We start from the raw sequence: 17924 nt of genomic DNA, 5'->3' as shown, positions 1-17924 counted from the left end.
GTAAGTGGCCCGGTTTTTCTAGTTAATTACCTCAATAAATCAGGAGTGAGTTGCTGGTGTTTGAAAATTCTGTGCATGGTAGACAGAGTGAGGGAGGGAGCAGTTTTCTGCAGTGTTCTGTTGCTGGTCTGTAATGGTATATAATGCACTCAGGTCAGAAAGGTGGTATGGATACTCACAATGCCATCCTGGCTATAACATCGGAAGCTTACTGGGGAAAAAAAATTTACAATTAATATTACAAATAAAACTGTTTGTGTTACAGCATATAAAGTGTTTGTGTTACTGCTACCAAAAAAAAATTGCAGCACCACTCAGTTTTTCCTATGATAAATAGGATTGCATAAATGCATATGTGTGTGCATATAGAAGTAAGTATGCTTATATACACATAATCTGTGTTGATAAATACATGTGTACACACGCATCCTGAATGTATTGTATTTGCTTCTTGAAAATGGCTAATACTCCCTGAAGGGGGAAGTGGAGAGAGGGAGTGATTTTATCAGTACTAGTTGATCTCACAATTGAGGGTGAATTTTGCAGTGAACAATGCAGACATGCACTATAGAAAGGCTGTTCCTGCCTCTGCCTAAGACAGCAGACAACAGATGGGTGTGGGAAAACAGGAGAGCACAGTGAGGAAACTGGACAAGACTCACCAACAGCCTTACTTTTTCTCTATGCCAGTGTGGTATGTCTGTGGTTCACTGTGGTGGCTGTGGTGGCTGTGGTGGCCAGGATTCAGGAAGGGGTTTGACTGAGGATGAACTGGAAGTGAAAGCAGGTGGACAATACCCGGACTAAGAACATATTGCAGGAGATGAGAGCAGAGGCTTCCCAGATCTGAACAGGAGCTTGGTTTGAGAAGAAAGTTGACAGTGGGTGGGCAAAGAGGCTGAATGGTGGTGGCAGGTCCATGGAGGCATCCCAAGAAGGATGGGCAGCCAGGGTGGAAGTATGCAGAAGAATCAGGGCCAGGAGAAAAACATTTTCATCTGGGTGGATCATAAAAACTGACATCAGAAAACAAATGTGAGAAGTGACAAGACAGAGTTAGGGGAAATCTAGGGGAGTCATCATCTCGGCTACCTAAGTGAGCAATTCTAATCTCTCTGTATCATTAATAAAGACCAATGCTTCCAAAAGGCTTCTTTTCTCTCTGGTGAGTATAGAGAACTTAAAAGATGTCTGGTTAACAAAGATTCCAAACTTCTGGAGGGCTCAGTTATATTAAATGAAGGGTACCCTTTTTGTTCTAATGATCATCCTGCATTATTTAGCTTTTGTGCAGTTCTATAGAAAACAATACTTGATTTTTGCAATAATTATTTTTTTACTTCTGAAATTATATACTGCATTCTCAAAGAAAACACTGTTGCTGCATACAGAAGCAGCAATATCTTTTCATCTAGCATTCTCCTCTCTTTCCTTGTTACCAGGGTTTTTAAAATGTGATAATGTCCCACCACTGTTTCTGAGATTTCCTGAATTTATTTGTTTGCTCTTTATTACGTAAGGAATGATTTCTGCCTGCTTGAATATATTTCTGTGGGGAGTGCTGACATTCTTATCCACACTTCACTTGTCACTTCCAGGCCAGACGGTTAATATGATTTCCTACTATGAGCTACTTACTGCGTACAGTTTTAACATGTGTTGCAGCAAAGCAGTGTACTGAAGTGCAGAAATGACTTATGAAAGAGGGGGATATCAGATAAAAGGCATCGGGTTCTCTTTGGTAAATTCGTAATTACGTGCAGCATATATACGTTCCTAATAGGAGTAAAAGGAAATACAGGTGGATTTCATATTCTCATCCCATCCTTCTCACATGAATACGAGGGAAAAAAGTGTTTATGTTTGTGGGTAATACCTAAAGAGGAGTGTCTGCAAGCCTGCAAAGGAGGGATTAGCATTCCAAATGGTGAACTGGAAAACACAGAGGACTAATCAACAGCATCTGGATGGGAGCACAGTCTTTTCTCTGGGAAAAGGCTGAGGGCTGTAATGGTTCCCAAGTTGAAATTTTATTAACATGGTGGTGATTTTGCACAGAAAGCTGAGGTAATGCTGGGAGGCAAAGGGTGTCACCCTTGAGATGGAATAGGTGATTGCACTGCTGTGCTCAGTGCAGGACACTGCCATAGAGAAAGGTGTGGGTTAATGTTAGAAAATCAAGACAGAAGTGACACAAGTATGTAGAGGTCTAGAAAATAGTTATCAGGAAATACTGAAATAAATTGAGGTTGTTTAACCTAAAGAAGACTAAATGAGAATGTAATAAGTACCTTTAAATACATTAAGTGTTCCTGCAGAAGTGAAGGGAATCATTTATTCTCTTATCCTTCGCAGGCAGAATGAGAAGTAGTGGGCTTGAGGTACAACATGAAGATAAAGGTTAGATGTGAGGAGAAGGAGATTGCTTGGAGAGACTGTAGAGACTGTTACTGAGTATCTTCAAGAAGGGCATAGAATAATATAAGAAAGATACCAGTGCACAGCACCCTAACTGGGGTACAAGGTATGAAATAAGTAACCTCTTGTCATCTCTTCTAAGCCTATTTTTCTTTGATTAAAGCTGAATTAAGAAAGGAAAAGTCCTTGGCTGGACAAATAACCTCAAATGTAAAATGTAATAGAATAACCTTGGGCTTGGTCAGGGAAAGTGTTGAGTAGTCGTGGCTGTTCTCACTGCCCTCACCCAGAGAAAAAGCAAAGCGGGATTGCAAAATGAGGGCTATGAGCACTAAATCTGTATTAATTTTTAATGCTGATGAATTATTGTCACATTGGCCAGGTCTTGTCTTCACCATGACTCCTATACTGGCTGTTATGAAAATTTACATTACATTTGGTAATGTAAAATTTCTCAGAATTTTCAGCCTCTAATAAAACCTGAGCCACAAGCTCTTTTTTGGTGGGTTTCCATTCTAAAACTGTTCAGATTACTTTCCCATGATGGCATTTACTTTAGGCAATGTCCCAACTGGTAACTACAAGTAGAGGTAGAATTTATAGTTATGTCCTTCAACACAGTTTGAAGTGTGAAGAATTGTTATGTACAATGTCAACATACAATTCTTGAGAGAATTTAGCCTAAACTGCAAAGGAATAAGATTTCTTAGAGAGTGATATTTTAGAGTTACTGAATGAGTTATTGAGTTTTGGTATTTTTTTGATATTTGGGGTTTAGCTTGATGAAATTACTAGAAGAGAGAGAAAAGAAGATTCTCCTGTGGTGAATGGATTACAGCACAAGTTGGAGATCTTAGCAACAAAACCTTGTATGGTTTTAAAGGAGAAAAAAATGTATTTTTATTAAAATCACTGAAGTTTTTGACATGAAAAACTTTCAACAAAAGGATTGCATTTTTCTGTGGAAAAAAAAAATCACTGTAAAAGTTCTCTGGTTGGTTGAATTGCTTTTGTCAGCATTTCTCCCAGTTTGTCTCACATTACCACTAGAGTCTGTTTTGCTGTACTGCTCTTTTTGGGAGCACAGATAAACTCTTCTCTCCCTGTTGTATTCAAAAGTGTATTCACTACTTTCTCCTGAGTCTTTTCTCCTTTTCTTTTACCAGTGATCTTTATCCTGATGAAAAAGAGATGGTTATCAGTACTGCAGCATGAAACCACTTTACCTAGGCATAAGTATAGGCAGTGGCAGTGTGAGGTTTTTTCTGTGCAGGACTCTCACTTTTTCATTGACTCAATCCATGTCTCTCTCAAGATGATGCATCCATTTACTCCCCACAAGCCTGAAAACAGTGATCAGGTAGGAGCAATGTCTTTACCTTCACAGGAAGTATGTAAGCTGAGAATTCAAGGGTAGAAGACTGTATATTGCTAAACCTCTCATCTGGCTTGTTCTGCAGGGAATGCTTTTTCATACTGCATGTATTTGACCTGGAAAATTTAGAGTTCCAGGAGATCACTGAGTCAGATAATTAAGGTGAGGATTTAAGACACACTTAATTTTATAAATGTCAAATATTGCACTGTGGCCAAATATTTGTAAGAAAATTTTATTTTCTCTCCTCTTAGGTGTAAAGCACCTACGTCTGGGGAAAAACTGCTAAATTAAAAAAAAAAAAAAAAGGGAGATAGACTCACTGGCTTTCTCCTGTCCTAAGTTTCCTGTGTTCTCTCTCTCATAATACAAGAAGACATTCCAGACACCACATTTCTGGGGATTACCTTTCTTGGGGTTGAAGCCTTTGGCCTCATTCTTTTCCTCACAGTTAGAGTGTTCCTAAGCCCCTGGAAAGACACTGTCTGTCATGTCTTGTTGCTTAAATATTGTGATCGAGCCTGTGAATAATCTCTAACTGCTCTGACATGTTCATAATAGCTTTTGTTCTACTCTGTACCTATCCATTTCCATTCCTTAAAGTCCCCTGACATGGTGTGTTCCAGTTTGGACATGGTATGTGATGGTTTGTCCAGAGATACTATGGAAAAATCAGAGCACTACCTTTAGCTTTTGTGGATGGTAACGATGGTTTGGAAAGTGAAAATGACCCCTCTGTGGCAAGTGATATTGTTAGACCTTTTTGTCCTCGGCTTGTGGGGTTTTTTCTGCCTTTGGTGAAAGTTGTTGTGAAAAGCGGTCAGCTGAACCGGCGTTACCCTGCAGAGTGACGTGTTCCTGTCGGGCTTCTTCAGCTGTGCTGTGTGCAGAGAAGGCTGCGTTAACACCAGATGCCAATCATACACCACCAGTGGATTTGCAAGATTATAGGACAGGAAAAAAGATGAAGGTTAAGCATGGGGCACAATAGAGATTACTTATGGTAATGAATTGTATAATTTTTCTAGACAGATCTGGATTAATGTTTATCCCAGGCAAGAGATTACTGTATGTCTGATTCTAGTTGTAAACAGACATTATTAAACAGAAGGTTTATGTTCATGAAATGCGACTATGGGTGTTAAAGCACTTATGATTTATTATGTGCAAAAAGAAAAATTAACCTGTTCATCTGCTATAGTACAAGATGCGCTATGGGTTTTTGCATAATTTGAAAGGCATCTGCTCCTTTGGAATACAAATAACCAGTGAGATGAGAAAGATTCTCCTCTCATTTACACAGGTCCAATGCCTCACAGTGCAGTGATGTTGAAATGGTGTAACCAAGAAAAGAATAGTCTTGTGTGCTTTTATAAAGCAATAATATTTCCTAGAGAGATCATGTTGCCAAACTTTGTTTGCTTGTGAATCTTGAGAGTATTTTCTTTATAACTAAAAAAAAAAAAAGTAATTTTCAGAGACCTTTACAAATGACCGACCGCATTGGGGTTTCCGAAATAATTCCCTTTCACTATGTGAAAACACAGTGTTTAGAGACATTGAATTTAATAATTTTTTTAATTGAATATTTTTCAAAATACTTATGTTGAAGCCCATTTATCTCCCGCTTTATTGCATCACTGCTGCTTAGCATAAGTGAGACATAGATACAGCTTCCATATCTTTAGTATTTCCTTACCTCAGCAGCTAAATAATCACACCTGACTCAGTGCCTTCTGTGTTTTAGGTGAGCTGAAAAATATTCCCTTAAGGAAACTGTAAACAAACTCTCAAACTTTGCTTTTTTTTGGTGAAGTAGATGTTGCAACTCTATTACTTGCTAACAAGGAATTATCTTTTCTCTGTAAGAGCAAAGAAAAATTACAGTTATCAAAATCTGTTCGTTCTATTTATGGGCTGTATTTGTAGCCAGCTGATTTTTGCATAATGCCATTTGAAGTTATCCATTTAACAATGATGGATGATACAACTGTGTTGCTCTCCCTCCACTTTGTAACTGATCTGTCTACTTATAGATTGCATTGGACATGTTGCTGATGCTTTATTTGTAAAATTCACTCACATATGTGAGAAATTTGTTCGTTAAGTCTTACTGGCTTCACAGAGGCTTCTCAGACAAGTAAAGATATTCCTTTGTATAAGCAAAACCAGCCCAGTATGTGGGGTGAAAAGACCTGGGAATATCATGAGGTTTGTTAAATGAATTAGAATTTAAGCAGCTAGACTAGACCTGAATAAAATATAAGGCATTTTGAATGTTTCACTTAGAAAAGTTGCAGTCTTAAATTTCCAACAAAACACTTTATAGTGCTCTTTTACGTTTCTTAGCTATATTTTGCATTTGGTACAACAATATATATCCGTCATGAGAAAAATATAACTTCAATGCTTGTAATATCTTGCCTAATTATCAAATTTTACAACTTCTGTGAAGTGTGAGTCCAGAGTTAAAGTTCATGAGCAAATTAATTAAGCAGCAAAAGTTTCTGTGGGCTTTCTTAATGGCTCCGTTTAGCATCTGAAGTTGACAATGACTTGTGGAGATACCCTGGATGCAGGTAAGAGTCCCTCAGGAAATGGGCTTAGCTGCACTGCTCTGCTTGAAAGTTTGTGCAGAGAAGCACTGGATTTGGGGAGCCACTAAAATACAAGCGCCGCTCTTTTCGTCACCGTGTGTTAGCAGACATCGATAAGTCGTGGAGATGACCTCCATCTTCCAAAGAGACAGAAAGCTAGAAATGAAGACACATTTCTGTTATCAGTCTGCTGTGGGTCGTAAGTTGAACTGGTGTTATATTTTCCTCTGAAAGCCGCATAGCCTTGACACAGTGTTTAACAGTGTTAAGCTTATTGCTGCTGAGCTGAACGTGTCTGAAGTGAACGATGACCCTCACGTCTTTGCAATAGCAAAATGTCTCCCTGATGTGATCCCGAAGACTTGGAGCATTAAGTTAATTTACCCCTGGATTTCTGAGCTGCCTTCTTTTTACCCGGCAGAGAGCTTGTGAAGAATACAGCTTCTGACCGAATGACAGAACATGGAGGGTGAAATTAGATGCATTCAATTAGAAGATGACAAAAAAGCCTATCTAAATATTTGTCAGGATGCTACTTACAGGAGGTAGTGTCCAGCCGGGGAAGTGAAAGGCAGACACTCTCGGGACTTAATAGTCTGGGGGAAAAAAATGGGTAAATCATCCAGATTCTTTATGGGCTTGGAAGGGATAATTGAGGGTATCAAGTTGGCTGCTATGCTTCCAGGGCTAGTGACCCTTCTCATGTAATCTCAGATTAGTTCTTTGCTTGTATTCACTTAATACAGAATTAAACATTACGAGTTTTCTGGACCACTTGAGTAAATAATAATGTTATTTGACCACTAGAGGATGATTAATGCAGTGGTTTCTGGGAGGTATTGAAGAAAGAGGGGTTCCACTTTCTCCTCAATATAAAAAAATACACCACAAAACAGCCAAACAAAACCCCAAAGCCACAAAACTTAAGGAAATGAAAAAGGCACAGCAAACTGCTGGCTGTGAGACTGTCGGACAAGAAGATTTACTGGTTTTCCAGAGGACAAAAGGATGATCTTGGAAACTAAAATATGAAATTAGTAGTCAGTTAAACAGAAAGAGATCAAAATATGCAGCTTGATTTAGCCACATCTCTTTATCTGTAAATTAAATTTATAACTGCTTTTCTAAAGTAAGTGAGCAAATCTCTGGCTTGTATTTTCCTGCTCAAAAAGTTTTAATTATGAAAGTAAAATAAAAAGTAAATGCAGCATACCATGGTATTTTTTTTTTTCATTTGTGTTACAACAGTTCAAGGAAGAATGTGACTATGATAGGGTTAATCCAGCTACATAAAAATCCATGCTGTGTATGATAGTAGTAAAGCTTGTGATCCCTTGATCTTTGATTAGATCCAAGCTAGTAAATATCTTGTGTTTAATCAGAATGAGTTGTTCTGCATGTAGTATAAGTCACCTTCACAGATGGGATGTAGCAGCAGAGTTGTTCACGAATATTTGTTTTAATCCCTTCCAGAACAAGCACGCTTTATGTTTCTTTGTTGTAAATCAGATTCAAGCAACTAAAGACCAGCATGAACGAAAGATATTTACTTGCAGTCAGGAGTAGGACAGTGTGGGAAGCTTTTTTCCTTTTAAAGAAAAATATAACTTAGTAGATTCTTAAAAGGTATTTTATGCTATTCCGTAAAGATAACTAACACACTGTGGCTGCTTTTTTAGACTGGGATGAAAGCATCAGTACCTGGAATTTCTTCTTAAACTGTTCATGCACATTCCTATCTTAGACTATAAATATGAAGAGACTAAGATTTATTATAGTTAATGTTCAGCCTGTGTTATTATCCCATATTTTAAAGATATTTAGTTAGAATGGCTGTTCTCTTTGCTGGTAAGCTGAAATTACTAAAACGTTGTCTGTAAAGATACTTGTTTTGTGTGGTGTGTCAGCGTCCTATTTACCTAAATCTGTCATAATTGCCTTCCAATACATCTTCCTCTGACATGCCAAATATTGAAAATGAGATAACTCTTTGCTGGGAGATTTTCTACCAAATGTCATTTTTCTGTGTTCATAACTTGATGGTAATAACTGGACGACCTGTAGTTAAATGCGTCTCAATTTCTCTCACTTATTTTTCCTAATCACCACACGGAGCCCTCAGTGCTCAGAGGTGTGATTAGATTTAACCTGCCATCATATCTGAAGAACTTTCTGTACAACATATTATACATTGCAGGAATTATATATGTAAATTGTGGGTCTAAGTACAATATATAAATAGATATAAAGATGAGTTGCTCTCATGACAAAGTTAACTTCTGTTTATTTTTTTTTTCTGTTTTTAACAGAAAGACTGGAGAGCCCCCACTAATAAATGGCTGGATTCCTTACCTTGGGAAAGCTCTGATTTTTAGAAAAGATGCTTACAAATTCTTACTGGATCAGCAAAAGAAATTTGGAGATATTTTCACTGTACATATTGCTGGTGAGAAATATTTTAGTATATATCTTGAATTTTTCCCTCAGTGAGGTTAAATACTAATCCAAATGTTTAGTTTAAAATCTTCCTTACCCAAAACATTTTTCTCTAGCATAGACCCATAAAAATCCCTCAGATTTACATGTACTGTAAGCATAATAATTATCCATAAAATATCACTATCAACGTGTGGATTTATTTACATCTATAAGTATATATGTATTTTGACAGATTTTGTAGGTATGTACTGTATGAACATAGATTTTGCCAGCACATTTAATTGCATATTGTAGGGTTTTTTCCTAAAGAAGGGAGAACTAACATCATCTTGACACTGCACAGAAAAATATCGGATTAAATTTAGAAAACACTTAAGAAAAAAAGTGCAGAATTTGTTCTCACACATTTTACAACTGGTTGACAGGAACACAAGGGAATGAATGACACATTGACTCAGTGATACAATCGGGACTGGAACACAGAAACTTCCCGTTGCCAGCCTCTTACTCTGATCATGCTTGCTGAAAATAACAATATAATAAAGTATGATATAACCTTGCTGCTTCCTGTATTTATAACTGTATTACTAAGCTAGATTGGATACAAACATTTGAGTGATTTCACATAGACACTTAGCTGTGGAAGACAAACAGCATAAAACTGGAATCCTGAATGAAAGTGAAATATATAAATTTGCATCTATCTATCTATCTATCTATCTATCTATCTATCTATCTATCTATCCATAGAGATCTACTTTTTACTAAAGTCAATATAAAATCCGGTATTTTCTTGTGTTCAGAAAGGCAAGCTCTTATTAATATAGGTGTATGTAATCATCTTCTGCAGCTTTAGATGCTGATATCCTTGTTCAAATGATCAACTTTAGTCTATCTAATTTTTAGTTATTCCTGTAGTTTTTGGGAGTTTGAAACAAAAATGTTACATGTAAAGTATAAAGTTTGCTTTGTAATTCCAGGGCAGTAGAATTAGCTTTATATTTCCATATTGCTTAAGCAATATTTTGCAATGCAAATTATTTTTTCTTCAAATGTCAATTAATTTAATTGCAAGCCGAGTGTTTAATTAATAAAATTTTTCTTCCTTTTAAAAAATCTGTCTTTTTGTTCCTTTGGAAGAGAATTTTTACTGTATTAAATATGTGATTTTTTTAAATTCATTTAGAAGTTTTTTTTTTTGGAAACTGGTATGATCAGATTTTTTTGCAACTTGAAAGTGAGTTTGGCACAGTACAACACCAACTTTTGTTGAAATACAGTCTTTTTTATTGTTAATGTGAATTCACACTATAATACAGTTTTGGCTTCTTACAGATTAATAATTATAATTCAGATATTATCTTAGTACATTCATAAAACCAGATACAGTCATACATCAGAGTCTTAAAAGTGTTTAATCAAATATTTCCTTATTTTGCCTCTATTATTTTATGCAAGACTGTGTTTAGAAATTTGTGTTTAAGCAATCTATGAGTGTAGTTTCAGAAATTTCTGTTTGCATGATAAACCAAATTCCATCTCAGATAATCCCCCTATGTTCAAGTGTTTTGAGCCAAGCTTCCCTTGATAAAGACTGAGGTAAATGGAGTTAGTTCTGGGTATCACTTCAGTCTTGTGCAGGGAAATGTTTGATTTTGTGAATTCGTCATAACAGAGACACCACTTGAAGTTCTCTTTTTCTGTATAAAATTGCTGACCATCAGGACTTCATTAAAGAGAAACAGTTTGTCATCCGCAAGTCAGGGAAGAAACCAAAGCTAGTTAGTACCTCCTGTCATGTCCTGATCCGAAGCCATGCAGGATTTCTGTATGTCTTACTGATTTGACAAAGATGATGTTTCTGTGCTCGGCTAACATAGTGTAGCCAGCTGTATGTGGACTATCATTACTTTACCCCCCGGTGGATGTCTAAAGGTCCTGTCAAAAAATTCTATCAATATATATTGTTCTAATTATTGGGTCTCAAACTAGCTCATTTGGAAAATGTGGAACGATGCTTGGAGTTTCTGGCATTGCCCCGTACTGGTAACGCGATTTTGCTGATTGTACTTTCCCATGTGATGAGCAAATGATTGTCATCCCTAAAAGTCGCAAGGGACATGGATGTCATCTTAATAAAGAAATTAAAAAGCACATCTTTCTATGAGAAACAATGTAAATTCCTGACCTGTCGCAGAAAATAGTTCTCTAATTGGTTTTGTGTGGTGGTGCAGCAGAATCGTTTTCCCCAAACGTCATGCCAGCGCAGCACCACTGTACATCATTGTCAGCAGTTCAGCAGAATCTCCCTAATAAGAGGACGATTACATAAATGCGATAGTCTTGGGGGGAAAAAAAAGGAACAGAAAAGAAAAGAATAAGGAGGGGAAAGAGAGAGAGTCTGTGGCATTGAGATGATCATACTTCCCAAGCCTCTCTGCTTGTTAAGGGTCAGCAGCCTAGGCAGACGGCTAGGTAAGAACTTAAAAAGCTTGAAACAGTTTTGCCACTGTTTCTTGTGATTAAACTTTGTGTCCTTTTCCTCTCAAGTTGAAATGAGTGATAATGAACTCTGCAACATTCTCTCTGAGACTAACTCACCTTTTAATAAAATAATCTTAGTGGTTTTGACTAAGCGCATTTGCCTTTTCGAAGGTCGAAGGACTGCTGCTAAGTCATTCTTTTCTTTAAAGCAAGATACCTACAGTAACATATCACATTTTTCTCTCCTAGGCAAAGGTAATTTATATTAACTCCTTACCAGGCTGAAGCCTGCTGCAAGCATTACCGAAATAACATCCATCATTAGATGCCATCTGAAATGCTTGTCTTTCATCATTAGCATTAAAAAGCTCCAGAATGCATTATTAGAGTAATTTCTTAACTATCATACAAATACTGGCTTCTCTGCTCAGATTTACCAAAGTTGACAATTTTCATATTTTCCACATCAATCTTCTATTTCTAGGAGACTGTAGAAACTAAATGGAGATAACCAAGCTATTTGCAGCATGGGTGTAATGGAGGCTGAAGGATTGGATAGTGAAGTATGAATTCTCTGTAGCCATTAAAAAAAATAAATCCGGTGTTTTGCAGAAACAATGATAAATCTCTTGTTTTGACTTGTTTCTACTGTATTAAATAAAATAGCTCAGTGACTTCAAGTATTCAGAGTTGGAATGTGACATTTCTGTATGTACATGTCTACTTAGTTTTTGGTGTTGAAGGGTTTTTTTACAAACTAACAGGGAAAGGCTTAGTCTCTAGTGGTTTCTATATAAATGCCTTCAATATTTAAGGCGACCTGATTTGTGGAGATTGTAGTATGCCTCAATTTTTGGCTGATTTGCCATTACCTTTTGTAGTACACTGATGGAATCTCATGAGTATCAAGATTTTGGGTTGGTTTCAGAAAAGGTTACTTTCCAAAGATAGTCTTGGTATTAGCTGCAATGGAAGGACATGGGAGTACAGGGGAAAGCTGCATTTTAAAATACCAAATAATAACTGAAAACTTAGGAAAGGTTTTAATTTATTGGTCTGCAACATCACGAGGGACAATCAGTGGGAAGCACCCTCACTGGGGACAACAACAGGATTTAAAAGGCTAAACTAAGGACCATATTGGCACTTAAAAAATTTAAAATCATAACTTGAGGTGAGAAAGTTTGTTCCACTTCGGATGTTTGCTGCTCAGGGTGTAGAGGAGGTGTTGGGGCACGGTTTTGTAATTAGCAATCTGTTCCTGTATAGAGGAGACTGGGGTAAGCAGTGTAGCCATGTAGTGCATCTGTGTGCAGGGATGACTGTAATTGTTAAAGGTTCTCATACCCACTCTCACAACTTTCTAACTGCCATTAATTAGCCCTAGGTTTTAGTTCCTTTCTAATTAAGAGATCTAAAATTAGATTCTCGATGGCATATGTAAACAAGCTGCCTTTGTTATAGAGGGGTTCCACTTTTCTGATTATCTAGGCCTTTACTAAATGCAGCAACAAGAAATATTTTGGTTTATGTGTTTATATATGCTGTTGACTTGCAGTGGTGTGGTCTGGAGCCTGAATTGATTCTACAAAATGAATTCTATTTTGGTACATACTTACTTTTTGCTACCAGGAACCTGATGAGAATAATAAAAACAGGATCTGTAATATTCTTTTTCTCAGGGACTTCTTTTCCAAAGTATGTGCTAGTGTTGAGTGAGTTTTGATTTAAAATTATTACTAAAACTGTTTGTTTGTCTGAAAACTCATTTGCTGAAAATCATTTTCTTACTTAAAAATGATAAGAATTGATGTGCGTTTGCTAAGTGTCTGATTAAAGATCACAAAGAAACTCATATTTTGCATCAGAAATAAGCAGATGGTGGACAGATGGTTTAAATTAATATTAATTAAAAATCTTAACTTAAATTGTTTACCCTGTAAATGCAAAGTTAAGAAGCCAGCTTTCTTCTTTAGGGTTAATAACACTCCAAATCTATTTATTAGAAATTGCTCCAATGGGCATTCTTTCCAAGCTTTGATCACAAAGATGGTAGCCTCAATAAAGAGCATGAAAGTGGGTGAAAGCTGGAGAGAGTCATTCTAGGACTCTTAACAAAGATCCTGCAGAGGTCAAGATGAAAAATTCCTGTTAGCCTCTGTACTCTGGAAGGAAAGAAATGGTCAAAAAGGGACTGAGAATTCAGGATCTCTCTTTTATGCTGGTTTCTCAATATACTTACTCTTTAAAATTAAATTTACACCTATGGTTGATTATGATACAGTAAAACAAAATCCATGAGTATCTTAAAAACCTTCACACACTGTTGACAAAAAAGAAAAAGGGTCATATTCTGTCTCGATATATCCCTTATGTTTCCTTACTGGTTCACTGGGGTTGCAGTTGATGTAACTGGGAGGGAAATTATGGCAGCTGGTAATTGTAGAGAAAGTCCAGAGTGTAGCCAAATACCATAGAGCACTGTGTGTGTATATAAATCAGAATATGAAATAACTATGATAATTCAAATATCTCTATATGGTAACCATGGATACTTGACATTTTTAGTGGTAGTGACTACTTATCTCTGGACATCTGTCACAGAGCCAAATTTGGTCCTCAGTTAAGCATGTAGTGTTCCCATTAAAATCAAAGGAGATTTGTCCCTTTAGTGAGACAGAATTAGACTGTAAGTGCTGGAAGCTTCGCTCTTTCCTTGAGTTTGTAACTGGGATATTTCACAGAGGAAGTGTACATTTTAATAAGTACCCTTTTTCCCTAATGTACCTCTTCATTCAAGGTAAGAATCAGGAACTCTAAATTTAGAATCATCTATAAAGAGCTAAAACTTAATTGAGCTTTGGGAGTGTTAGCGTTTTGATTCATGGTAGTTCTTCCAAATGCTTTTCTTCAGCAGTTGACTTGAAGTTTAGGGAGAAATTGCAGGATTTCTCTGGCAGGGACAGTTTGAAAAAGCATCTAACTTGATGCGATCCTATCCCTCTGTACAAGGAACTGAAGGTATCACTGTGTCACCTCATTAAGTACCCTGGGAAGGGTAGGAGTTTGGCAGTACACTCTGACACAATGGATGCTGGCACTGGGACAGTGTGTACCCCAAAGTAGAACCCATGCTAAAAATGGTCCTGCTACAGTGTAAGCTATCACTTCACATTCATAAACTAAGGTAGTCGTGTTATGGATACTAAGCACATTCTTAACAAAGAGTTAGCAAAGCTTCAGGGAAAAAGAACCAGATGTGAGAGAAGCTTTAAATGTTGGGGGTTTGCAGCATGTTACATTTTAAAGCTGTAACTGACAGATTACGAGTTCCTGTGTCATCGGCTTGGAAAAAAGCTGCCTGGGTGGCATGTTTTCCACTCCTGCCCCGTCATTCACTTCCCTCTCTGCAGGTGAAAGGTGTGTGTTTCTCTCTTTCTGCTGGTGAAAACATAGTTTCCAAATGTTGCTATGACTCCACATTGTATTTTCATGAATTAGACCAGAGTAGTAAATTATTTATTTCAGACCACCACAATTGCAGGGATCACACACAACTCTTGACACAAACAGTAGATCCATCTACGTGGAAATGGCTTCATGCGGATTTTAGAAGAGCCTGCAAAGTGTACACAGGCGGAATCTGCATCCTGACAAAGAAAATTCAAATAAAATTTGTTTAATCTTTTTTTTTTTCCTTCTTTGCAGATTTCTTCACGTATCTTTGCTTTGGGTTTTTTTTTTCTGCATGCTTTTTTCACAACTTGGGTTTATTTTCAGTTATTGTTTCTGGAAGTGTCACCGAATTATAAAAGTGCACATCTCTTATTATTTTCTTTTCTTCTATTCAGGTAGATATATTACCTTTATCATGGACCCATTTCAATATGTCTATGTCATCCGAAATAGCAAGCAACTTGAATTTCATGAATTTGCTAATAAAATGGCATCTAAAACTTTTGACTACCCAGCCTTGTCAAAAGGAAAATTCCCTGAACTCAAGGAAAACCTGCACAGAATCTACCAGTATCTACAAGGCAAGCCTTTGGATATCATTTCTGACCACATGATGAAAAATCTCCAGGATATATTTGAATGGAAATGCTCACAAGCAACAGATTGGGAAACAGAAAAAATGTACAAATTCTGCTGCTCTGTAATGTTTGAAGCCAGTTTTGTAACACTATATGGAAGAGTTCCTGCTGCAGATGGCCACAAAGTTATTAGTGAAATCAGAGACAAATTTATCAAGTTTGATGCCAGTTTTCCCTATTTAGCTGCAAACATACCAATTGAGTTGCTAGGAGCTACCAAGAAGGTTCGGAAGGAGCTTATACATCATTTTTTACTTCAGAACATGACAAAATGGCTGGGAGGGTCAAAAGTGGTCCAAGCCAGACAAGATATATTTGAGAAATATGAGCTGCTTGGAGATTATGACAAAGCAGGTAGGAAACTTATGAATGATTGCTTGTCTAAAATAAAATAATTTACTATAGACCTTTGAAATAAAAAGGCAAAATGGCGACCTTGAAATTTTTTTATGTTCTTTCTAATTGGCTAATGATAAAATGTTTTACTCTGAAACAACCCTCTATGATAATTGATTTTTTTTTTGTGCTGAGGTGGTAAAACAAGATACTTAATGGTGATAATGAGAAAGATTATAACTGAGCTGCATTTCCTCCCCTTATTCCCCCCACCCCCCCGACATTACATTTCAAACTATTCTCATTAAGCAGAAAATTAGACTTCAGAAGCCTATTGGTCCTCATTAGCATTCACTGATCCTTGGCTGGGTCTGTGTCCTAACATCTTTTAATTAGCACACTGCAAATCTAATCAGTGTAATAAACGCTATTAATCTTCCTTTTCACTTATTTTCTCCCAGCACATCATTTTGCCTTCCTGTGGGCCTCTGTGGGAAACACGATTCCAGCTACATTCTGGGCCATGTATTATCTTCTGCGGCACCCAGAAGCTCTTGCAGCGGTGCGTGACGAGATTGACCATTTGCTGCAGTCAACAGGTCAAAAGAGAGGGCCCACATATAACATCCACCTCACCAGAGAACAATTGGACAACCTGGTCTACCTAGGTAATTTATTTTTATCTGCTAGGAAGAGAAGAGGGGCTCTCCCGGCAAACTCGGTTTATCACTCATTTCTGTTTACTGAGAAGGTGGAGGACACAGCTGCCTAATTGACATAATAACACCCATTTACATCAATTATAAATTATGTAGTTTATAGCTGTAGATACTCTCGTTGCATGTAAACATTAAAGCCTAGGTAATTAACTATGCAAGGTATGCAAAAGGCTAAATCGAAGCTTTGCAATTATTTGGAAAAAAGTTGATGCCTATTAAGTTGTTTGATTCTGAGCATCTGCCGAAGTGTTAATGCATTTCAAATACTTCTGTATGGTACTGCCAAGAAAGACCCTTTTCTGAAATTAAAGTGGGATAGCATATTTAAACTGCAAATGTATTTTTTCTGCAAGCAATTTCTTTCTTTCTCTCTTCAACTAAACCAAAAAGGCTTCTAAAGCAGGCTTCTGTTGTGCAATGCCTCCAAATAAAATATAAGAAGATAAAAATTTGCAGAGTAGAAATGGTGTTTTCAGTACTTTATTCAAAAGAGGGAGCTTTAAGGGAGCTACATGTCTTCCAGTTCTGGATCAGGGGTTCAGAAGGAGACCCTTACCAGTGGTCATTGGAAATTGTTTGAATCAGGAGCTGTGTAGGCCTTCAGAGCATCAGCTCTTGGTTTCACTTCATTTGGTAGTGCACAGACACTGGCAAGAGAAATGGTGAAAATAGCCCAAGGGAGGAAAGAGGGTGTAGCACATAGGTACCTAACCTTTAAGCATCTGAAAGTCTCCACAAGTAGCGTTACAAGGTTAGACAACAGCTGAATAAAAGATTAAATGTTCAATAATCCCCTGTTGTTAAATATCAAAACCAATCCCGTGTTCAAAACAAGCTCATGTCTATAGATCTTGGTAGCTCATGACCTGAACTGATGCTCCACTCTTAAACAAAACTGTGTCAAGAGGTGGTGGTGGAGCAGTGCATTCTGGGCCTGGTTTGGATCCTTGTAATAGTTGCCATTCTCCAGGATCATCCAGTGTGGCATGTCTCAAGAATCTCTGTGCAAACTTGATTTGATTAGTACAAATATAAAATTGAGGCTGATTAATTTCCTTTGTGTTAGATCATTAATATTAATCTTATATATCATAAGTCTACTAATTTGGTTACATCTGGAGTCATAGCTGTTTTGATGCAGATTTATCTCTAACAAATGGAGAATGCTTTTGAAATAGAGGAGATATTGGATGACAATTCTGATGAGTAACATGACTTTCTAAGCATTTAATGGACTTTTAAGGAACACAAGTAAAACTACTTCACATCAGAGCTAGCATACACCAATAAATAAGTTACCAAGCATCAAGAAGATCAAAAGAGAATTTGGTTTGTATTTATAGACTGGGATGCGAATGGCAATGAAAAAAAGGGGGGGAAAGGCTCCCCAAAAGTGTAGGACTAAGGAAAATAAAAGCATGTAGTTCGCTAAAACCATCTGGTGCAAAACAGTATGAACAGT

General features: G+C 37.1%; 1 protein-coding gene across 3 annotated transcripts in view; it reads left to right on the top strand.

The window, feature by feature from the left end:
- Window positions 1–17924, top strand: part of CYP7B1 (cytochrome P450 family 7 subfamily B member 1) — a 125516-nt gene that overhangs the window by 94597 nt on the left and 12995 nt on the right. For all 3 annotated transcript variants that reach the window (XM_069004855.1, XM_069004857.1, XM_069004856.1), the window contains exons 2-4: window positions 8700–8836; window positions 15165–15761; window positions 16205–16411. In XM_069004855.1, the coding sequence (XP_068860956.1) occupies window positions 8700–8836; window positions 15165–15761; window positions 16205–16411 (941 nt within the window). The remainder of the gene's footprint in view (window positions 1–8699; window positions 8837–15164; window positions 15762–16204; window positions 16412–17924) is intronic.

Source organism: Aphelocoma coerulescens, chromosome 2, assembly GCF_041296385.1.
Source record: "Aphelocoma coerulescens isolate FSJ_1873_10779 chromosome 2, UR_Acoe_1.0, whole genome shotgun sequence".
NCBI lineage: Eukaryota > Metazoa > Chordata > Aves > Passeriformes > Corvidae > Aphelocoma > Aphelocoma coerulescens.
Note: the sequence above shows the minus strand (reverse complement) of the source record. Positions and strands in the feature narration are given on the sequence as shown.